The sequence below is a fragment of the Astyanax mexicanus genome, chromosome 21, assembly GCF_023375975.1.
Source record: "Astyanax mexicanus isolate ESR-SI-001 chromosome 21, AstMex3_surface, whole genome shotgun sequence".
Lineage (NCBI taxonomy): Eukaryota > Metazoa > Chordata > Actinopteri > Characiformes > Acestrorhamphidae > Astyanax > Astyanax mexicanus.
In genome coordinates, this window is record NC_064428.1 from 5,830,249 (window position 1) to 5,855,419 (window position 25,171).

At 38.0% G+C, this 25,171-nt stretch overlaps 1 protein-coding gene across 1 annotated transcript; it reads left to right on the top strand.

Moving 5' to 3' along the window:
• Positions 1 to 3,728: 3,728 nt before the first annotated feature.
• LOC103026765 (DNA replication fork stabilization factor DONSON) lies at positions 3,729 to 25,022 on the top strand. Its single transcript, XM_022674966.2, has 10 exons — positions 3,729 to 4,409; positions 6,878 to 6,955; positions 7,048 to 7,251; positions 9,573 to 9,751; positions 13,456 to 13,634; positions 14,689 to 14,782; positions 14,923 to 15,069; positions 19,538 to 19,736; positions 20,588 to 20,803; positions 24,460 to 25,022. Exons 1-10 carry the CDS (start codon positions 3,978 to 3,980, stop codon positions 24,595 to 24,597), a joined length of 1,866 nt encoding a protein of 621 aa, XP_022530687.2. The 5' UTR covers positions 3,729 to 3,977; the 3' UTR covers positions 24,598 to 25,022.
• Positions 25,023 to 25,171: the final 149 nt, after the last annotated feature.

Genomic DNA, 25,171 nt, shown 5'->3' on the forward strand with positions numbered 1-25,171 from the left:
ATGGTAATAACAATATAGATTTGGTGAGCTTATATTGGCTATACATTAATAATATACAATGCTGCAACACAATTTTCTTTTGATATAAGGCATAACAACAAATAAGTCATTTAAAGAGCCACTAAACCCTAAACCATACTTTTTTTAGCTGAAATGTGTTTCTTTAAAGTAATGAAACATAACCATAATGTTCTAACCTTAATAAAAATGCTTTTATTACAGTTATTTCTGCTGCTACAGCGCCCTCTAAGGTTTAACCATGCTATAGGCGAGGATGATGTGCCACATCACAATATGCAGATCAGTCAATTAATAATCCCGCCCCCTGCTGCCGTCCAATCATCTGCATCTCACCACTATCAAAGGCACTCTGCTGTTGCTGCAGCTCAACCAATCAGCTTCCCCTCTTGTCTCACCTCTAAACCCATACATCACCCAGTGCCCCTCCCAAAGTACCCCTCACATTTCTTTAAGCCTTTTTCAAGTTTGGCCTGAGGGTGGAGTCAGCAAAGATCAGGGGGTTTAGTGCTTCTTTAAACATAAACCTACGTTGAGCCCATGTTGATATTTAAGATATATATATATATATATATATATATATATATTTTTTTTTTTTTTTTTTTTTTCAAACAGCACTTTATCCTTCACTTAACTCATGAAGTCCCTAAGTGACATTTCCTTTACCATATCATATGTGGAAGCTGAGTGAACTCCAAAAGCGAAGATACTTAGCAACAGCGACTGTGATTGGTCAAGAGCGCAGGTGATAGGTAAATGAAGCCGCAGAAAGTATGCCAGCTCAAAAAATTGGCTTTGTTAACATATTTTTAACAGGTTATTTTTTAATTTATATTCAAAACTGTGTCTGGACCAGAGGTGGAAAATTGTACTGAAAATTTGTAATTAAGTAAAAGTACCTTTATTTTGCTAAAATTCTACTCAAGTACCTATCTAAAAATCTACTCGAGTAAAAGTAAAAAGTACTCAATTTAAAATTTACTTTGAGTAAAAGTTACATAGTTACTTTTAATTATATTATGTAAAAAAGTAAAAACAAATCATGAACTATTATTCCACATAATAATTTGGATCTTTCAGGCAGTATTTGTTCAGACCACCCCATAAAACAAGTGGTATAGGTTTCTATGATCCCCTTTTTTTCTTTACTATTAAAAAGTTATGGTCATATGTGACTATAAACTGTATTTTTATAGTTTTACAGTTTGTACAGTTTGTACAGTTTATATTTAAGCAGATTGTTTAATGATAAAAGTACTTACACCACATGCTTTTTAAAATTTTTAATTCAGACAATTGTTTTTTTCCCACAGCATTTTATTTTTACTCAGTAACGGGGAGTTTTCCAATGTAGCAAAGTAAATTACTTGCATCAAAATGTACCTGAGTAAAAGTAAAATTACCTAGTTTAAAAACTACTTGAAAATTTCCAAATTACTCATAAAATCTACTCAATTACAGTAACTTGAGTACATGTAATTAATTACTTTTCACCTCTGGTCTGGACTCATGGGTTAAAGACCTATATATGGTGCCTTTGTTTCAGTATTATAACTACAGCTACTTACACATTATTTTATAGTAGTGTAAGTTGTAATAGTGTAGTTACTGAATATGAAGTTTAGAGGTGAATGAATGGTGAAAATATTCAATATTAAATATATGAGTTTCAGGTCATATCTCAATTTCAGGTGATTTCCCAGCCTCATCTTCATATTCTAACACAGTTTATCCTAAACATTCCCCAGACTGATTAAGGGTCAAGGGCTTTCACCCAGCAATTACAGGCCGTTCATCAACTGGACGCTCTGTCCCGGTATCACGGCTGACAGCCTACTGAATCGATTCTCAGGGCACTAACCTCTGAAGACTCGCCCGCATCAACACCTCTCCGCTCCTGTCATTTCCCTGATGTTCAGCTTGCAGATTTTGGACTGTGATTAATCGCGAGCGATAATGATAAACAGGGGGAAATTAACTGTGGCGAGAGTCGGCTCACATCCATTAATCTAAACTCCTGACACTGCAGGGTGGAGGGAGAGATGAGGGGCTGAAAGGAGAGCAAAGTATTAAAAGAAGTCATTGAATGGTTCAGTTTTATCTGGAATTCTAAATATTTATATTCTCAATCCCTGCCTCTTAATGTGTCAAATTATCTGTATGTTCTTAGAACATTTTTTATTTAACATTTTCAAATGTTCTGGTAACATGTTGCTGCAACGTCACTTGTGTCAGTGTTTTCAGATTTAGTTTTGGGAATGTTATTTTTTAACATTTCCATAATGTTAATTTCAATCCAGCTGGTGAACGTTATGTATGAAACATTGTAATATAGTGATGCAATCTATTATTACATCACATGTTTTCTGAACATTCCTGCAAAATTACCTTTCCAAAATGTTTCTAAACGTTCTTATAACATTCTCAGTTAGATGGGATACAGATAATATAGAAGTACAGCCATTTTATCTGCCATTTTCATCCTATGGAGCTCATTTTAAAAATTATTAAATATAATATTATAGCATCGCAACTCAGGCCAGCCCGGAAAAAGAATCTGTTTATGAGGTAGGTTTGGTGCTCTCTTTAACCATAGTTGGCTATGAGTTTAAGCAAATATAATGCAAATTATAGTGTTTGACGGAATAATGCACAAAAAATGAAATTTTTCAGGTTGTTATGACAACTGCACCTGCACCAATCTCTACAGAGAGGGTAGGCTTCCCCACCAGCATACAGTTCTTGGCACAACCAGCAAGCTGATTGGCTGTTTTTGATGAAGGGCAGGACTTTGTCCTGAACAGGCACCGTGATTAGTTATGAAAAATCTCTTTGATAAAGCACTCAGTGGCCTGTGTCCTCAATAATAAGGTCTCTGGTCTGAATCGGTCACTGTGGAGCGAGTGTGCTCCTGGTTAATTATAGTTATCTGTGGGGTTTTTGAAGTTAATTACTGATAAACATCGGTTGTGTATAAGTGAGTCTGTGTGCCACAGAAATGTGGCTGACTGAGTTGGTTTATGGTCACTGCGGACAAGGCACATTTTGCACCATTTATTTTTTTGATATTATATAGTTTCATAAAAAGGATAACAGAGTTTATCAGGACACGAGGACATCCCTTAAATATATGATACATATATACCTTAAATTGCATATTCTACAGAAAATGTATGTGCAGTTAATTTTATGAATATTAATATAATAGGCAAAAAGTAAAAAAAAAAAAATGAACTACTGTAAAATTAAATACAAAATAAATTAAATTAAAAATCTGAGGGCTGGGAGTCATTTAGTTATTTTTGTAAATAGAATTAACTTAAAATATTCATCAACCATTAGTAATGAACGAAATATTATTAAAATTGAATTGATAAGTCAATAAAGGTTGTTTTTAAGAAAAACAACCAAAGTGTATCTGTGAGATTTACAATCTATACCTATTTTTAGAACAATCCATTAAATACTTATTTCTTAATTTCTAAAAAGAGCTTTTACTAATTTGATTGATTTTTTATGTTTTTGCCTAGTTAATAATTTTCTTCGATCTTTATAATACTTTTTAAAAAATATTAATTTATGCCTAAATAGTTTAGTTTTTATTGTGATAATTATTATTTACCGCTTTGTCGTGTCTTTGTTTGAAATACTTTTAATTTGTAGTGCAGGGAGAACTCTACATTTGGCGGCTTGCTTAAAAAAGCATCTGTGCTCTTAGACATGCGTCCAAATTGCGCAGACTAGCGGGAAATACACTCACAAATCTGAGGGATTGATATGCGTTTCTGGGACGCATTGTTGGTGGTCGTCTGTTTTGTATTTGCATCTCGCGCGAATTTTGGATTCGGGGTTAAACAGGACCGGCGGAGCGGGAGAGCTGCGGATCAGTCAGTGTGATTAATATAGTTATAAATACAGATTATTGAGGTCAGATATTGTGTTCACGAGGTTTTACAGCAATGGCGGATCAGAGCTATTACTCCCCGAGCTTTAAGAAGCCCTCCGAGGTTCTGCGGATGCGGAGGAAGAGGGCGCGGAGTGAGGGAGTCTCTGCGGGCTCTGGAGGCGCCGCTCCGGGCTCCGCGGGGTTAGCCGGGGTTCGGCCCTTCTCTCCGGGGCCGCTGCTGCTGAAAGGCCCGGTCCGGACCGGCAGTGGCGGCGCGGTTAAGCGCAGGAACCCATTCGCTAACATTGAGAACACATATAACAGCCCGGGGAAGCGGAGGGCCGTGTCCTGCGCCGCGGAGGAGCCGGGCTGCGGGGGGGCTGCAGGCGGGCGCTGTGAGGCGGAGAGTCCGGGAGAGCAGACCGCCGGCTTCGGCTCCTCTCTCACCGACCTGCTCTATAATAATAACACTACTGCTGCTGCTAAACACACCAAAACACACAAGGTACTGTCAGCTATTTAAGTTACTCTAAACTAACTTTAACTAATCTACACTAATAATATTAACTAATAACTGCAGTTACTTGTGTACTTAGCTAACTAGCAACTGCTAATTAGCTATTGTTATTTAGCTGAAAAGCTAGTTCACTGCACAGAGCCCTAAGCTAAGCTAGGTAGCAACTAGGGGTGGGCGGTATGGCCCTAAAATAATATCACGATATTTCATTCGCGATAACGATACTGTTGGCGATATGTCGAAAAAAATGAAAAATATACTATTGCAACGAAACAAAACTTACATTTTGTTGTTGTATACGATATGATACAGCACATCCCTAACTGAGATATGAAAAAAAGTACAATAATTTTAGCAGATTTGTAACAGAAGTCAATGATCCAGAATTTCATGATACTAACAATAACAATGCACACCAAATATATCCATATTTCCAGCATTAAAGTAAAATAAATGATACTGGAAATATATAATCTGTCTCTAGTAGGTATTTAATAGGAAATAAGAACAGTGTGAATTTTTCTTTTGCTTAAAACAGCAAAAAAGTAATACCCTGATGTGATCATTAGGGGTGAGTGTTATGGCACGATATTTCAGGGTATAATATCGTTCACGATATTCAAAAATGTTGGCGATATTATCACGTATGATATGATATGGCACACCCCTAGTAGCAACACACAGCTAATACAACTATTGATGCTAAGTAACGTGAACTAAACTTTATTTTGTTAAACTGTTTTAGCTTTTTTTTTTTTTTTTTTACTAGTTTACTGTCTGAAGTGTAATTCTCACTAGTAAAGCGGTACATTTAGAGACAAAGATATGCTGGTTACTGTATCTAAAGTAGGGCTGCAACTAAAGATTATTTTCATAGTCGAATATCTGTTTTCTATCTTTTTAAATAATAAATTATTAATCAGATAAAAATGGAAAAAAGTTACATTCTGTTTCCAGCATTTTGTTTAATAAACCAAACGGTCTCTTTTTGTAATTGTTAGATGTCATTTATTTCACAAGATGAGACCAAATTCAATATTGGGTTCACCAGACGAGAACGAGATTTTAATTATATGTTAAATATTTGATTTGACTGAAACTCACAAAATGCACAAATGCATGTGATTTGTTTTTTAATATATTGTAATGGATGACAGTCAATTGTTGCACTGATTATGAATTATGTATGTAATATCGTTGCTGTCCTATGAAAAACACTTCTCCATTTATGTTGATTTTTTTTACTTTACTACTTATTTTGAACAGACAAACTGTCCCTTACACGTTCCCACATTTTCTTGATAAATGGACCAATAGAAACTCTTTAAAATTACCTGAAATAAACTATTTTTACATTGACTTCCATTGAAAGTTCACAAGGTTTTTTCTCTCTCCTTTAAAGTTGCTGTTTTGAAGATGAGTGTTTATTATTGGACAGCGACTATATACAGTAAAGTAGAGAACAGTATGTATGTAGTAAGTACTACATCTGATTTTACCGTAAACCTGTATTAGTCTTTGCAGACCATAATACTGTCATACATTTAACACCTGACAGGATTGAGGGCTGCACACTCGCACAGTTCACACTCATCTTGGTCACCAGAAGTGATCAAACACAACAGAATACGTATTTTCTCACTAAATATCAAACAATTTCACTTTTTAATGTCTCCTGGGCATTTAAAGAGCATTGCAATCTCACCTTCAGCTGTTTCTATTGTTTTAAAGCATTATAGAAAACTACTAACAGGAGCATTACCCACAGGAAGTAGCGATGACGGCATGGATGGAATAATTGTCGACCACCAAAATAATTGATAGTTGCATCACTAAGGAAAACATTTTTAAATTTTTCCCATTTTCTCCCCAATTTAAATGGCCAATTACCCAACCCACTCATTAGGACTCCCCTATCACTAGTGATGCCCCAACACACCAGGAGGGTGAAGACTAGCACATGCTTCCTCCGATACATGTGAAGTCAGACACCGCTTCTTTTCACTTCGCTTCTGCCGAGCAGCCAGCGCGCTTGGAGGAAAGCACATCGGCTCGGCTCCGGTACATCAGCTCACAGACGCACTGTGCTGCAGACATCACCACAGGAGTGATGTGGGGAGAGAGCGCCATTTACCCACCCCCAGAGGGAGCAGGGCCAATTTTGCTCTTTGCAGCTTGATGGCAAAGCTGCATGAGCGGGGGTTCGAACCTGCGACCTCCTGCTCATAGTGGCAGCGCTTTAGACCGCTGGACCACTCGGCGCCCGAGGGAAGCAGTTATGTCTAGTATTCACTATTATTGATCGAACACTTAACATATTGTTTAGCAACAGTTGTTTATTATGTTACTGATGTTACAAATGCAGCTCATTTGTTTTGTGTGTGTCCACACACATTGCAAGCTATGCTTTTTTTTTTTACATTTGTGAGTAATTAAGATTCTGTTCACCCACGCAGAACGTATCATTTTCTGAAGAAGACTCATTATTCGAAGAGGATTTATTTGGGCCTGAAAAAGCAACCCCCATTTTAAAGGTAAAGTAACACTATAAACGTTTAGCACTAATTCATCTAGTTCTGTAAGAATTCAAAGTCTTAATAAATAGTGTTTCTACAACTTCACGTAGAATCCAGAAGCTCCTGAGGTTGGCGATTCTCCTGCTCCAGAGGTTTGCAGAGAATATCCAGCAGACTGGAGTCTGAAAACCAGGCTGCTCTTCACTTCCCCTCACTCCTTCTCCTGGGCTGAACACTTAAAGGCACAAGAAGAAGCACAAGGCCTGAGTTTGCACTGCAGGGCAGAGTACGCCAGTCTGCCACTCAACATCCAGGTAATATTCACTTTTTAGCAGATAATAGTTTAGTTTTACTGCTAAAACCCTGGGATTAGTTTTTGTGTGTACACAGGTGTAGCATTATAATTGTAGTACGGGACATATTTAAAATTATTAATGGTTTGCACAGGATAAGGAATAGAACTGCAAATATTGATTATTCTGATAACTAATCTAAATTATTTTTTTGATTAGTGTTTGTCAATAAGTATTTTTGCCATGCTCTCCGTCACTTTAAAACACTTTAGATACAGCAGAATGTTTGATGTTAAATGTCCTTTAAATGGGCAAAGGATGTTTAAAGGTGTAAAGTTGTGATACTTAGTGAGTAAATCTTTATTCTGTTGTCTTTGTGCACTTTTGGAGACACAGACAAGTCGATCGTGAACTGTGTCAGTGAGTCCTTTATCGTTGCTGTCCCTGATTAAACGATTGGTCGGCACTAGAAATGTAGAAATGACAATTATATTGACTAATTGTTGCAACCTTAATAAGGAATCTCATAATGACTGAGATGGGAGTGTCTACTTGATTTACACACTGCTGTCGCCTCCAATTTGATAATAACCAATCTTTTAACTCACTTACAGTGAAAACATTAAATTTTGTTTGAAATCTTGCAGCTACACTTTTATAGCATGTTTCATAGGCTATATGCTACACAGCACCATGACTTACCTAATGCTGTGTTAAGGCTGGTTTGTATGTCTGCGTTCGTGCGTCTGTGACCAGAAAGGAGGGGTCTGTGTGTAAACGTGAGGCTTGCCAGACCGATTACTGCTGCTGCTGCTGCCCGCGTCACATAGTTACATTGCCCTTAACTCTTACATCTCTGAGGAGTCATTTGGCTCGTCTTCGTGATTTAAGGTTTGCTGCAGGCTCAAATGACCAAACAAACAAAATGCAGCTTTTCCAACAGGATTTGAAAATATTTAATTATATGTTTTGTTTTCCATGGGATAAACGTAACCCAATGTTATTTTTACCTGTTATTTTACATGTAAAATGCAGTGAAATTACTAATTATCCAAAAAAAAACAAACAAAAAAAATATATATTAGTCAAGTTGTAGTGTGACCTTAGTGTGATTTAAATCAGCATAACTTGACATAGCAAGTCCTGCGATGTAACTGTTGCACATGCACATATTGCGATGATTATGATGATGATAAAACAATATTTTGAGTAACCCTATGTAAATCCCACACTGTAAAAATGACTGATATGGCTCTTTCAGACAGGACTACAATCACTAATGATACCTGGTGATAATTACACTACCCCACTTCTGCATGTAAAACAGTCCTGTCCCAATAGAACTTAAAATGAACAAGCAAAAACACTGTATATCATAAAATCACAGCTAATGTTTAATAAGAATGCATGTTCATTTAAAGCTCACCTTCCGTCGTTTTTTCTTTCATTTTAAAATGTCTAGTTGTGGTCTCTAGTATGAATGAATGACATGTGAGCCGTTTTTGTAAAAAAAAAGTGCTCAGGTGTCTCTGTATAGCTCTTTTTTAATGGACTGTTTTAGGGGTGTGTCCAAAATGACCGGATTCCAGCTTTGCTCATGAATATTCATACATGCAAACAGCATGCAAATATCTCTCCTCTGATTGGCTAGGAGCACTGCGACGCCCCTCCGCCGCTCTGCCGCTCACTGCCTCCCACCTCCTAACTGATGAGCGGTGATGTTGCGTCGCTTCAGCTCCGCCTCTGGGAGTTTCTCGAGCCAAGGTGGGCTGGTCTGTGAGTTTCTGCCTACGTAGGCAGAAAGATCATTCAAAATTCACCCGTTTTTCGGAGGGGGGGAGGGGGGATTTCTTTGCTTAGCTCCTGCAGACAATGGGGGCTGCAAAACAGTTTAATGTGCAGGTGTACACATTCAACTCGGAGAGACCTACTGTATTCCACAAAAAACAAGAAAAATCGGATTTTCGCGGAAGGTGAGCCTTAAGGGATTGAAAGAATATATATATATATATATATATATATATATATATATATATATATATATATATATATATATATGTATAAGAGAGAGAGAGAGAGAGCTTGAGAGATCTGATAACCCAATATTGTTGTAAATACAGAACCAGTCAAAAGTTTTTGAACACATTCTCATTCAGTGTTTTTTATTTTTTTTATTAAATGTATTTTTTACATTGTAAAAAATATTAAAGACATGAAAAATTAAAGCTACACATAATGGAATAACAGTAAACAAAACAATAAGTGTCTTTTTTTATGTTTGTTACTGTACTAAACACATTCCTGCTGTATTTATTAATTCCCCCCTGCTCACTGGTTTGTAGGACCCCCGTAGCTGCACAGAGCTGCGCTGTGGTTTCCAGCAGTGTCTGCAGTACTGGCAGCACCCCTCTCTGCCCTGGCTCTCACTCTTCCCCAGGATTGGAGCCGAGCGCAAGTTCGCCGGCAAGAACACGCCATGGGCACAGGACGCTGCGGTTCAGCAGAGCCTGATGAGCGAGTGGTGAGTCATTATTATAATTTTATACTTTATTATTATCACACAGCGTCTTTAGAGAAATCCAGTGATAACACAGATAAATATTAGTTGGATTTGTTGTCTAATATTTTTTATTTTAATTTTTTACATTTATAGAAGCACTTCTGGTAAAAAAAAAGCTGAAAAATTGTAGGAATCAGCTGCAAACCTGCCTGATTTTATGTCAGTTTAGGAATCTCACTTTGAAGGAGGGAGATGTTAGTGTGATGCAGTAAAAGCTGAATTATTTCATGTGAACAACAAACTGGCCCAAACCTGCCTGTGATTCACTTCCTCTTTAATAAAAAAATCTAAATTTAGAACATGTATCACTGTCGTGGGAACTGGCCTGTGATATTATTGACAAAATTATGACCAAAATGAACTCTGTTTGAACTGGTTAACATTATTATTATTATTATTATTATTATTACTACTTTATATACACCTTTATATACAAATTATATACACCTTCCCATTTAAAGTTTTAGTCATCCAGACTATAAAGGGACACCATAAGGAATCATGTAGTAACTTAAGTGTTAAACTAAAATATGTGAAGTATTTAGATGCTCTTATCTGGGGAGCTGTTAACTTGTGGTTTTTAAGGCTGGTAACTCTGATGAACTTATCCTGTACAACAGAAGGAACACTTGTTCTTCTTTTCCTGGGAGGTCCTGATGAGAGCCAGTTTCATCATAATGGTTTTAATGGGCTTTGCGACTGCCCTTCTTTATTTAGTTGAGTAGTTCTTGCTTCTCATAATCTGGATTAGAACATTACTCAAATATTCACTATTCACTGTATACCTGTAACTCTACCTCTTCACTACTTTACTTTAACTGATGCTCTCAAACACTTTATTAAGAGACAAGAAATTCAAGTAATTAACTCTTGATGAGTTCAGCACAGCTGTTAACTGAAAGCCTGAATTCCAGGTGACTCTACCTCATAAAACTGACTGAGAAAATACAGCAGAGATGCAAGAGGTGCTACTTTTAAGATACTAAAATATAAAACGTATTCTGATTTGTGTAAGATGTTTTTCTTTATTTGGATGAGAATTATTTGGAATACAGAACTTTTAAAAACAATTTAAAAAACACTGAATTTATGTTGTGTCCAAACTTTTGGTACTATATAAATATGTATATATATATATATACAGGGGTGCACATAACTTTTTTAGTGAGTTACTCATGTGAGTACCAGCAAATAGTGTTTGGTACTCACCTCATCTGTGATAAGTCTGAAAGTCCTCCTCACTATCCACCGCACTGTCGCCCCCATTGTCCTCCTCAGTGTCACACTCATTGTCCTCTGCTTCAGCATCCTGTGTGGCAGATGATGCTGCTGCTGTAGATGTACTTCCTTGCCCTTGGTTGAGCCTCCGGTTGGCTGTCTCCATCCACAGGTCAACAGCTGGCTTTGGGTTAAATGTCTCTGTGGTCTCCTTTGACAGGTGGATGTGCATATGGGCTGAGAGACGAGCATGTGACAGGCGGGATCTGTATTTGTTTTTGATTATGTTAAGATGTGAAAAACCTCTCTCACAAGCTGCACTGCTCAAAGGCAGTGCAAGAGACAGCTTAACCAGCTCTTTGATGTTGGAGTAAGCATCCGGGTTACTTGGATTATTTACTATTTGGACTAGGTCATACACAGAAGATGCTCCCAGCCGTTTTGCTGCCTGCTTTAAGCGCATCCATTCTGTCAGAGTGATGTCTTTATTGAGCTGCAAGATGGCCTCGTATTTTTGGAGAATGTTGCAAATTGTTGTGTTTCCAAAACTGTGGAGGCCTTGCATTTCCTGAGGCCAGGTTGAAGGGTCAAATACTAAGAAGTGATCACATGACTTAAGGGAGTCATATCTAGTTTCAAACTCTTCAATTAATGCACTGAGTAAGTCTGTCTTGTCTATGTCAGCCTCAGCATTAGAAACAGTCTGTGCACTATGGTCTCCAGCATCCAGCATAAGTTTGAATTGCCCAATGGCCACCATGAGTTCGTCCTTACATTCCCCTATGGTCAGCTTTTCTTTCTGAAATCTGATTGATGTGGTCTTCAAAATGTTGCCAATGTCAACCATGTGTGTTAGAAAGCATTGAAAACGCTCTGTGCAGATATGCTGCAAGTCAGGGTTATCACTTGTAGCCAATTGCATTTTAATGGCTGGCAATAGTCTTGATATTTTTAACAGTACTTCGTGCCGCCATGCAGACCACCTAATATTATGAAACTTTCCCAATTTCACAAAGGAGATCCCATTTTCTTCACATAGCTTCTGCAATGCAGCTGTTTTTTTCGCACCACCTTTCTGTAAATAAAACTGCAGCAGCCTGACCACAGACTGATTGAAGGTTTTGCAGTACGGAACCTTGCGGTCAGCTGATTTTGTGCAATTCTCCAGCGTGTGTGCAGTGCACAGAATGTGCACAAGATTGTCTCCAATCGCAACTAGTCCCTTTAGTTTTGGCACAACGCCGTTGTACACCCCGACGTTTACAGCTGCGCCATCTGTGCACACAGCGAGCAACTTTGTTCTCCAGTCGTCCAAGCATGCGTCCTGAAAAAGTTTTACCAGCCCGTCTGTTATTGCCTGTGCGGTGCGGTCGGCACCCAATTCGACCAATCCGAGAAAGTCTGACGAAAACTCTCCATTGGTGGATACTGACACAATGTACACAATCTCCTGCTCAGTTTTTGTGATGTCTTCGGACCCGTCAAAAAGCAGTCCCCAAAACTGAGCAGCCTGCAACTTTGCTCGTAGCTCCCTGCTGATGGTATGCGCTATGCTCTGCATAATCCTTGTGCCCCCTTCACGTGAATGATAAGCAGTCCCAACATTAACTCCTAGCCGCTTCAGCAACGGAATATCCTCCGCAAATGATGACATGGGACGGGTGTGTTTCGCTTTATGGAAAGCAAGGAGAAAAACGTTAAAAAGGGCTTGCCTTTGTTGATCAGTAAGCTTGTCTCGCCATCTGCTAAGTGGACAACTTGCTATGTCTTCTCGGCTAGCTTGTTTATTAGCAATGGCTTGCGCCACAGTGGCATGTTCCTTGCTCTTTTCGTGTTTGTTAAATAACGGATGATTGAAATTCTTCGACCCTTTATAAAACGCACCTGTTTTGTCTGCTGGCTGTGGATGGGCACGGCAAATCTTGCACCACATTTCTGTTCGCTCATCATTAGCCTCAAGCCACGGCACTTCTTGCAGCCACTTCTCCGAAAAAAGTCTTTTCTTCGGCTCTGGCTCCAGTTGCTGTTTCTTAGTTGGGGGCGAAACTCCAAAGAAGCTGCTTACTGTTGTCTGTTTCTTCTTAGACATGTTTGACTATAATTACCAACATTTACTGATGTACACTGGTGACTTGAGCAGTCATGTGAAATATTTCAGGAGGGATAGTCAGTACGCAAGAGCGCGGTAGTGACCCAAGTGGCAGTACGCGTTGCTATTTTTTGTCGCGCATGCGTACCTGCGTACCAGTTATGTGCATCCCTGTATATATATATATGTGTATGTTTAATCTGCTGCTGTTAAACACTATATTTATTATATATCTGCCGCGTTATACCATAATGTACTCATACAATTCTTTCAAGGTTGGCAGGTCTGAAAGTGTAATGTGTGTATGTATATATGTATCACTAAAATAAATGCATTTCTCGCTCTGTTCTCTCTACAGGTCAGGCAGTCTCACCTCTCTGTACAGTCTGCTGAAGGCCAGACTCTGCCCGTACTTCTACGTCTGTTCCTATCAGTTCACTGTGCTGTTCAGAGGAGCAGGACTGAGTGGGGCTAAGGGCATCACTGCTCTTCTTACCCCCACCACCAGGGGGCTCCGCGAGGCCATGAAGGCTGATGGTAAAAAGAAGCGCCAAAATACTGTTTAATATCTTATATATTTATCATTAGAGAGATATATTACTGAGCAAAGTAATGTGTGCATGGGTCAATTACATTCCCTGTCTGATTGCATTATTTTAGGGATAGAAAGATGTCATATAAACGTGGTACCTTACCTATATATGTGCACACGTTAACTTTTTAACAATTATTTTGCAATTATAATTATTTAACAATTATTATATAATGTCATTATATCTGCATTATATGTGCAATGCTTCATTATGACCAATCATTTTTGCAGGCCTTAGTTTAGACTGTTGCATTTATTTATTACAAATAACCCATTATTTATTATTTATTTATTACTACAGCTCTGGAAAAAAATAAGAGAGCACTTAAAAATGATGAGTTTCTTCGATTTTGCCAAATTGAAAACCTCTGGAATATAATCAAGAGGAAGATGGATGATCACAAGCACCAGAAGTAAAAGCATAAAGTTATCCAAAAGCAGTGTGTAAGACTGGTGGAGGAGAACATGATGCCAAGATGTATGATTAAAAACTGTGATTAAAAACCAGGCTTATTCCACCAAACATAAATTTCTGAACTTTATGAATATGAACTTTTTATTTCAGTCATTTCTCATGTTCTGTAAATAAATGCTCTTAATGATAATATTTTTATTTGGAATTTGGGAGAAATGTTGTCTGTAGTTTATAAAATAAAACAGCAATGTTCATTTTACTCAAACATAAACCTATAAATAGCTAAATCAGATAAACTGATTCAGAATTCAGATTTTTTCCAGAGCTGTATGCAGATTTTTTTTGTTAGGTTAACTTGCCTTACCTATTTATTTAAGATTTTCTTTAATATTCCAATTACTGTTTTACAATATTCTTATTAATCAAAACGTTATTATTATTATACACTCTATAAAAGAGTGTATTTGCATTTTTATGCCATTTTTTTATACTTTTATATTTGTATTTGTTTTCCTTCTAATAGTACTTTCCCAGTCTAGTATCTGAGAGTATGGTTGACCTTGCCTGTGTGTTTTTTGCTGTAGGGATAGAGTTCTCACTCCCTCTACTGGAGGAGAAGAGGAAGAGCAAAGAGAGCAGCTCTCAGCAGACTGATGGAGATGAACCAAGCAGTGCTGTGTAAGTGCTCAGTTGTGTAGTATACTGTAGCATATTTAGATTTTTACTGTATTCTTTATATTACACTATATTATACTGTAATATTTATATTGTGGACTGTATATTTTATATATATATATTTTTCTGTGTTTCTACTTCAGGACGTCACAGTGTACTGATGATAAGAAAGAAGATGAATATGATGAGGATGACGACGACGACGACGATGATGATGGTGGTTTGTCTTGGCTGCAGGACATGGGAATACAGGACAAGATCAAGAAGCCTGATAGCATCTCAATCAAAATGTATGTATTTCCTATAGCTTGTGTTTTATGTAGGCAAATAACACACACATTCTCTGAGACTGAAACGCTTTGGAGCAAGTCAATTTACCTCTTAGTACGCTTGTACGATTCCGTGATCTAAAGTACGCATGGCGTTTAATCTTGCGTTTCTCTTATGATCTCCCACGTTTTCTGTTTGAGTGTGTTTGCGGCCGCTCACGCTGTTTGTCCGGTTAGCAAGGGAGCTAAACAGGGGCTTAGCAGCAAATTCTGGGCCCTGTACACTCTCAATGTCAGTGGGACCCTATCCATGCCAGCACACAAGGAACGTGAATTTTCATGGGCCCTGCTTCCTACTCGGGCCCTGGGTAGTCAGGTCCACATTTCCCCCCACTACCATGCCCATGCCGCTAAATCCAGCAAGCTATACATCAGTCATCTGCTGCTTTCATCCACACCTGATTGTCCTCTAGACCAGCGTTTCTCAACCTTTTTTCTATCACGACACCCTTTAAAAGTATGCAAAATGTCAAGGCACCCCAGTTTACAATGTATTAAAAACATATACTCTGCATTATTTATTAGATGGAGCTAATCAGGATGGGGTGCTGGCGGAATACTTCAGGTGAAAACGAGGGTGAAAACAATTAGCAGGAAACCTGCTGACTTTTCAAACGAGTGAAATACACTGCTACACTCACTGCTGATCTACCACTGGATGAAGAAGTTAATGGCTCCGATTCAGAGTTATCTGAATCGGCAGTCTTCTTTTTAAAAAACGTTCCATGCTAGCTTGAGCGCTTCACACAACTCTCGCAGTGCATCGCGTGGGGGAAAAAAACAATTTAGGGGCCGCATCCTTTGGAGGCTGTATTCGAAGGCAGATTGCGTCACAGCTGCGCAGTAATGCACCGCCTATCTCTGTGGGTCGCATCCTTCAGAGTATGCTGCCTGTGAAATGGGACATTCCCCGACACGCGCTGACTCTGGAAAGGAAATATGCACGTGAAGCGCAATATTTTGACGGCACCCCCGATGAAGCCAGACGGCAACACTGCTCTAGCCCTGTCTGTTTACAACTTGAAAGCGTCAAGGTCCCCTAATAATAATAATTAGGGTTCAAGCACTGTTTTTGCTAAGATTTTTCTTCTTCTTATTATTATTATTATTCTTTTTCTCCTGAAAAAACAGTTGTGCAGCCTAAACCGTAAGTCATAGAGAAATGAAACTTGGTAGGTAGATGTAGGATCAGTGCATCTCGGTGGACAACAAAAATGGCACCGATTGGTCAAGTGGTGGCGCTATAAACAAGGAAATTCATTTTTCACAATTTTCTCAATAACTCAAAAACAATAAGACCTTCATTCAAAATTCTTTTTTTGATGGATTCCTTGGGTCAATACCAACAACTTTCCAATTTGGACCATGCACTTCCGTCTATATAGATTTTTTGCTAATTTGCATAATATGCAAAACCTACTTTTGCAAACTAGTCCTAGGAATGTTGACCAATCCTGGCATGTTTGGTATCAAAACATTCGTGAAAGCATGCGCTTCAATATTCATTAAGAAAAAGTTGAAATATGTAAACAATATGGCCGCCATATGCAAATTAGTCCTTCCGGATATATGCCCCATTCACTTCAAGAGGTAAATTTGGAGCACTGTTTCTCAGCAACCGTGCAACCTAGCAAGTTGAAACTTTGCATGCAGAATCTATCATACAGCCTCTAAAGGATGTTCAAAGGGCAACTTAATCAATCAACATGGCTGAACACCATCAGCCAATCAGCATTCAGCAGACATTTTGGCAGGCTGAATGTTGCCCAATCTGGATGATATTTGGCAGTTATGTTCAGGTGGAGACACTGTAGTGACCTGCAAAGTGCTGAAACAATCCGCCCACTGGGGGGCGCTGTTCCAAAAAAACGAGTATATGTCAATCATGCTGTACTATTTTGACATCTAATTGTTTTTGCCATATTTAGTACAGTGGCTCTGACAAATTTCTCAATACAACTATGTTTAAAAAGTGCTTTGTTCATTCATAATTGCTAATTGTTTGAAAATAGCTATATTGAAACTACTCTCTGGATATTTGGCCTATCACCTCCATTTCAGTCTTGCTGCACACTGTAGAGTCTCTAGGTAAATGTTCATTAAAAACATTTGTGAAAATTTCACATACAATACTCTCCAGGCATCAAGCAATCTGTGCGTCCTTGGAATTTCTAACCTAAATTGCTGTAACTCTGCAGTATTTGCTGTAATCTCACAATGTTAAAGACCTCTGTACAATATCACTCTGATGAAGCGCCATTTAATACAGAACTAGATTAAGAATAACTTGACATTACATGTCATATCAGAACATTCACTCCTTTGTGCCTCTTCTCAACATTAATAACCGGTGAAAGACTTTTGATCATTTTAAATGTGACAGAATGTCTCCAATTGTGTTAGACCTTCTTACACATCACCATCCTATGCTCTAGTAGGCACCATTGTGCTAGTTGGTGCTTGATGAAGCGCCATTTAATTCAGAACTAGATTTATAATAACTTCGTAATTACATGTCATATCAGAACATTCACTCCTTTGTGTTAATTTAAACTTGTTTGGTCAAACATTTCAGCTTGTTCTGCAAAGGTTCAAAGGTCAATCTGAATACCACTTTGTGAACATTCTGGTTGAAGCCACCTGATCAATACCAATAACATGTAGACACCTTTTGACTAGTTCTAACTCACTTAATGAATATCCTACAAAATTCACTAGATTTACATGTGAACTTAAGCACTGATCAGGTTGAAAGGCCTCTGCTCAACATTAATAACAGGTGAAAAACTTGATAATTTCTAAATGTGACAGGGCATCTCCAATCATATTAGACCTTCTTACACATCACCATTCAATGCTCCAGTAGGCACCATTGTGCAAGTTGGTGCTTGAACCCGATGATTGCCGCTTGCGGCTATATTTATTATTATTATTATTATTATTATTAGGGGGCCTTGACGCTTTCAAGTATCTAAAAAAACAGAGTATAATAAACTCTTGCTACCATAACTTTACCCTAAACTGGGATTTAGGCTTTCCAAATAAAGTACATGAACTTCTTACTGGAAACATGCTTTAATATTGTGCTTTCTTTGTATTTTAAATATACCCATAAGAGTAGCACGGTTTGACAGGGTAGCACAACTCGACAGAACACCTGATGACTCGGCTCGCCGTGTGAGTGTATCCGTGGCGTTTTTTTTGTTTAAATGAAGCAACAGGTTTAGTCAATCATAAGTTTAAGATTTTTAATCAACCTCACGGTGATCTATAGTTCTATAAATTCGTTTTCAGTTTCTCCTTCACGGTTGAAAGGCAGCTGCTCTGTGTGTGTGCCTCTCTCACAAACAGCTGAACTTTTTGCCGGAGGGCGGGGCTGAGCTCATGCAGCAGCTCTGTCTATTTAAATGAATAGGATGCGTGGACAGCGTGTGCTGGTGGACAGGGAGAGGATGCGTACTTCTTGCGGGTGCACCGCACTAACATAAATTTGATTTTTTGATTTTTAACAAAATATCACTCTGCGGGCCGCGAGTTTGAGACCCCTGATATAAAGTGCTCACTGCAGACTACTTTCTCCCTCTGATCCCGAGCCTGCGGACCCCTAGAGGGTGCTTCGTGGCCCCCTGGTGGTCCACGGCCCACCGGTTGAGAAGCCCTGCTCTAGACTGTCTCTCTCTGTCATTCTGTCTCTCTTTGTGTCTTTGTCCCTCTTTGTGTCTTTGTCCCTCTCTCTTTCATTCTCTCTCTCTCCCTCTGTTTCTTTCTGTCTCTCTTTCTCTCTCTTTTGCTCCCTATCTCTTTCTCTCCCTGTCTTTGTCTCTCTCTCTTTCTTTCCCTCTGTCTCATCCATCATTTTAATATAAATAAAATATCATTTAATTTGAACACGGATTCTTTTATTGACATTTAAATATCCATTAATGAACGCATTTGAACATCTGATAGGTCACATACTTTACTCATATGTGCACTGTTTTTTATATATTTGTGCTGTTGATTTAAATATTTTTGTTTGTTTTGAGTAAATAAAAATGCCTGAAATGTATAGGTTTTATTAAGATATTGAGAAACCAGTTATCCTGTAAGAAGCGCAGGCTAAAATAAATATGAGTGTGAGTATAAGTGATATAATCATTAATTGTTGCCTGTTGTGGACTGGACCACTTTGTTTAAAGCCTAGATTTGTCTCAGTGAATATTGTTCACCCTGTTCTTTAATGGTCCAGACTTCAGCAGTAATACTGAGGTGTTTAAAAACTCCACTCTCTGTACCAGCACAACACACACTAACACCTCATACACCACCACCATGCTAATCAGTTCTAATCACTGCAGTACTGAGAATTGAGTTGTATTTCCTTGCTTTTACACTAAAATTATTGCAAACTCTTTCTAATGTACTGTTTTTTTTGTTTTTTTTACTTTAGGCGTAAGGAGCACAACGAGGTGCGGCTGGACCACAGGCCGGAGTCCGTAGTGCTGGTAGAGGGCTCCAACACTTTCACCCTGATCAACTTCCTCATTAACTGTAAGAGTCTGGTGGCTGGAGCTGGTTCTCAGGCTGGGCTGCCCCCAACCCTGCTGGCCCCGACCGCATTCAGAGGAGCTACACTGCAGATGCTGAAGGTGAGCAGTTGGAGTTACCTCAGATACTTCATTATAGTGAATAGCAGAGAGATGATGTACCATGATGTACAGTTATTGTCTTATGGTAGCTCTGCAGATAATTATTTTTTCTTCTTTCTTTTGGATTCTGGTTCATTTCTGCTGGATTGGTCGACGAATAAACCCAAAATAATATACTGGCTACAACATTTAAATAGTAAAATACTTTAACCTGTCATTTGTTGTAGTGATTCAGACTAGAAACGAACACGTAATGAATCATGAAGTAACTTAAGTGTTAAACAAACCAAAATACTCTTTGAAGCATTTAGGTGCTCTTACCTTATCTTATTTCATTTCCCTTATTGGTCATGGTGTGGATTTTAGCTGTGCTATTTTAATCATACATTTATCTCAGCAGTTCTAGTCTCATCATGAATCTACATCAGCAGTGCTGTTCAAATCTTATGCTCAAATCTTTACACACATCTATTGGTAAACAATCAAACATTAAGTTAGCTCAGCTAGTATTAATATACCAACTTTGGCCATTTTCCATCTGAAAGATATGATCTGTACAGTTAGTAAAGAAATGGTAAATAAATGTGAACTACTGTAAAACCCAGCGCGATAATTGATGCTGAATGCTCTATTTAATTTTTTTTGTACAAATAGAGCTTAAAATAGACTTAAACCTTAAGCCATTTTCCGGTTAGAGACTAGTAGAAACATTTCCAAGCCAGTGATTACATTAAATGTAAAATAGCTGGTTGCTTTTATTTGTTTAATTAAAAAACTTATTTTAATGAATTAAAAAGCTTATATTCAGCAGAACTCTTACTTAATAGTTTGGTTTTGCTGTTTCTCTGCAGGCCCGGAGTGTGAATGTGAAGACCCAGGTGAGAACAGGTTATCAGGACGTGTGCAGTCTGGAGGTGACCGGCCCCATCATGCCCCACACTGTACATGCACTGACTCAGCTGCTGAAACCAGCCCAGAAAGGAGCTTTCTCTGTGTCGCTGTACACACACGAGCCCAGCGCTGTCCTAAACGTACCTGTAACCAAGCCATCTGAATCAGAACAACAGGTATGATCCTGCTCAGAGTTCATTACTATTCCAGGTATTGGTCTGTTATTGGTCTGAAGTGCAAATGATTTTTATAATTAAAAAAATAAGTACAGTAATTGTATAAAAGGTATTCAGAGGCGTGTTTAAAGTGGTGATCCTGAAGATTTTTTTTTTTCTTTTAAATTGAGATTGAGATAGATTTCCTGAGTGGGAAGAGCAAATAATATTCTTAAAAATGATATCAATGTTTTCTGGTGATTATTCCTGCAAGCTCTTATTAATGCATTCTGAAACAGAGTGGTCTGGTAGGTTTTTGTGGGAGTTTCTGGCCCCATCACGTCTTCATAATCTTAGGTCATATACACGGTCATATACATAGTAGAGGTTGCAACAATTAGTTGCAAATAGGAGTGTGCGATATATATCGTCCACGATAATATCTTAATTGCTGTGTTAACGATGTGCAAGCTGACGTTATCGAGTATGCTAATCACTGAGGAAAAAACATCAGTCCGAGCGCATTGACTCCACACGTTTACCTTTAGTATAGGTTGCTGCGCGTGCGCATTGAGTGTTCCCATACATTGTAATAGCATAGGCTTAAGCTAGCGCTAGTTTAGCTGGCTAAAACAACGCTGAAAATGAGCGAATATGCTGTCCCAGAGGAAGAAGTTCAGACACCGCCAGCCTCTCAGTCTACTACCCTGGATTTAATTCCCAGACGAGGATAATCTTCACTCGCGTGGAGGTGGTTTGGATTCGAAAAGGCAGACATTACTCAAACAACGGCAAGATGTAAACTCTGTAAGGAAGCGGTTGCCATTAAAGATAGCTCGACAACTAACCTGTTTCATCAAAACAGCGCACAGAGTATGAGGAGTATAAAAAGCTTTATGAGCCTGCTGCCAAAGACAGCAACCTAAGGTACTGAAAACAAACTCTAACGCAAACTTTAACGGAGTCACACAATAGAAAAGTACGGTGGCCGAGAAAGCCCAGCGCAGTGCAAATTGAAAAGCGCTGCAAAAGCACAAAACACATCCATCAAAATTACAACACAGGCGCAGCAAATAGAAAAACGCGCTGCAAAAAGAAAAACGCGCTGCAAATAGAACCACAACACAACGGAAGTGAGTCACAACACAACGGAATTTTCCCGGGGGACCTTAAAAGATGTACCAGCTGTATACAAAGGACAATAAGTGGCAAACAAGCTTCTGAAAAGTAAGTTATGTTTATTACCTGTGATTACCACGGTTGTGTGCATATTATTAAAAGTTCTGCTTCACAAAACGCCTTGTTTGCCACTTATTGTCCTTTGTACACATAGTGAAGTCCGAGACGTTACTGAAGATCAGCTTAGCTGGTACAGCATCTTTTAAGGTCCCCCGGGAAAATTCCGTTGAGTTGTGACTCACTTCCGTTGTGTTGTGGTTCTATTTGCAGCGCGTTTTTCTATTTGCTGCGCCTGTGTTGTAATTTTGATGGATGTGTTTTGTGCTTTTGCAGCGCTTTTCAATTTGCACTGCGTTGGGCTTTCTCGGCCACCGTAGAAAAGTGTCCTACGACAAAAAAGGCAGCAGATTGCAAGAGATAACGCAGTCACAAATTACACAATTCATATTGTTTACAGTGGGTTATTGGTTTACGAATGCAAGAAAAAGTTATATTTTTTGTGAATGTGCAGTACATATTGTTTATAGTTTTATATGTATGCTGCAGAAATCACCAAACAGCAAACACATTGATAAGTTTATTACGATTTAAATAGCCAGATACTATATTTTAGTTTTTTGTTATTTGTGTCAGTTAAATAAATTGCCTTAAATTGTTTACAATCATATAATGTGTAAATAGTTCTTTTAATATCACTTTAGTTCAAGCTAGTACAATAAAAGGCTTTTACAAACACATTTATAAATAATGCAAAATATCTTAAATTCCATATTTAGTGCCTTCTGCTGTCTCTGGAGTGATAGAGAAAAGCAGAGAGTTTGGGCTGCTGCTGCTGCACAGAGAGAGCAGGTAGAGAAAGGGCTGATTATTTAACTCCACAAAGTATCGAATTACAGAGGCAACAAGTCTGGACATCGCAGCAATACAAAAGTGAAACAAAGAAGAAAAATACGTATACTAAAATAAGTAAATACTAATAAGTAAACAAATAACATACAAAAAATGTATTTTTAGTATTTATTTCAATAGTTTTTGAGCTCTTATATATTCATTTTTAATATATTTATTACAAATAAATCATCACAATAGAGGAGATTAATAACATTCTTAATCAAAGGTCAATATTACGTCTCATTTGAAGACATAATTAACTATCCTAGAATCTCATGAGAATAACATCAGTCCTGTTTGAATGTCTCCTATAACATACATTGTAATTTTTAGGTTAACATAGATACGTCAAACTATCAAAAAAGGTCTAGAGCCCTTAAAGTTTAGCCATCTAAAACATGCATTGACTCAAGAGCCTCATAGATAGGAGGCACAAATGGAGGGAATGAGTAGGCAGACTATTCAACTAATAAAATAGTCATTTGAACCCCCTAATGCACAGAGTAATCGTTTACTGCAGGCATACTGCAATGCTCTGCACATTCTCACAAGAGAAACCTACAGACAGACACTTTAATGATCAGTCCAATAAAACACATCAGATACAACCTGTTAAATAACACAGATTTTAACAAGAGTTTAAACACTGGTTTAGGACGGACGACAGGTGTAAATTAGAAAAAAGCATGTAGTTTCTGGTGATAGTAATGTGTATAATGTAGACAAAGCCTGTTTATAGTTGTATGATTGTGTCCTCCCCTAAAAATCTGTAAAGTTTAACCTTTCATGTTTAATAACTCCAAACACAGGCATAATTTCCTGAAGGTTTGTAGGTTCTCTTTTAATTATATTAATATTAAATTATGTAGTAAATTATTTGTACCAAAGCATCCAATCAGGTTGATAAATACATACTTCATTATATCATGATATGTATTTCAGTGACAGAGAATGCTCAATACCACTACAGATTTTAAAAATTAAAAAATTTAAAAAGTCAAAAGTTTGGACACACCTCATCTCATTCATTGTTTTCTCTCTTTTTATGATTTAATCTTAAAGACTATATTAAAGCTATACACGAACACATGCTGAATTATTCTGTAACTATCTAGTGTTACACAAACCAGAATTTTTTTTTTATATATTTTAGATTGTTCTAAGTAGCACATTTATGTTTAAAGACAGATCTGCAGACTCTTGGTGAGATTTTAATCTCAGTGTCTTCATGAGGGAGAATCACCTAGAATAGTTTTCTCAGCGTCTTTAAGGAGTTTCTGGAGGTGCTGGAGTTTTGAACACAACTACTGCCAAACAAACAGTTCAAAAAACTATATAATTATGACAGATGTTTGTGTTTAACCCTTGACCAGTAGAGAGCAGTGTTGTATTCCTTACCAATTAGGAATTTACCAGAGTAAACCGTAGCAGTTTCTAAAATTTGATTGAAAAATGCATTCATTTTGTTACTTTATTGCTGTATATTGATGAATCATAATTGAATTACAGTGTACTGTATTGTGATCTACAGGTTTTTGCTCATACACAACTCAAACTAAACCTTCAGTATTTCTAACTCATGACTCTGCTTCTTCTTTCCTCCACAGAGCGACGCAGCGCAGTGTTTAGAGAGGTGTGGTCTGCAGCAGAGCACGGTGCAGCAGCTGGTGGAGCCGACCGTGCTCGGCAAGTCTGCCCTCAGGCAGCTCCACATGAGAGACTTCTCTTACAGCTGGAACTCCTGAGGAACACCTGCCTCCTTCCAGTTCACCCACGATCCTGTTTATCTGACAATACTGCTCTGTAATTTATGAAATACGTTGAAAAATCTTTGCCTCAGTTTCTCATGCGAAAGACTTCTATGCCATATCTGCACCCCTCATTTAAGAGAGGCTGAGATTTGATCAGGACCTGATTTAGCTGTGGCGTTTTGTAGAGATCCCAAGGTACGATCCCTCTAAAAGTGCCTATTGATTGTCTTGATATTTTGTTTTTTCATTTTATTCTCGATTTAGTTTTCTACTTGTAGTTCAGTAACAGTGCAGTGCTTTACGTATCAGCATAACATAAATATGTGACAGGAAAGAAAATGTAGCTTTGTATTGTGTGTTTTGGGTTTGATATTTTATTGTATGTATGACATTTTATGTAATTAAATGAATGCCTTGTGCCCTTGTGCCACCTTTTGTTTTCTTACCATTGCTTAAAAAACAAAGTATTGCAAAAGATCAAACATAAAATATATGTGTACTGAATCCACATCTCTATAAAAGTTGTCAGTAGCAGAGTGAAGCATGAAGTGCTGTAAGATTTTGTGGG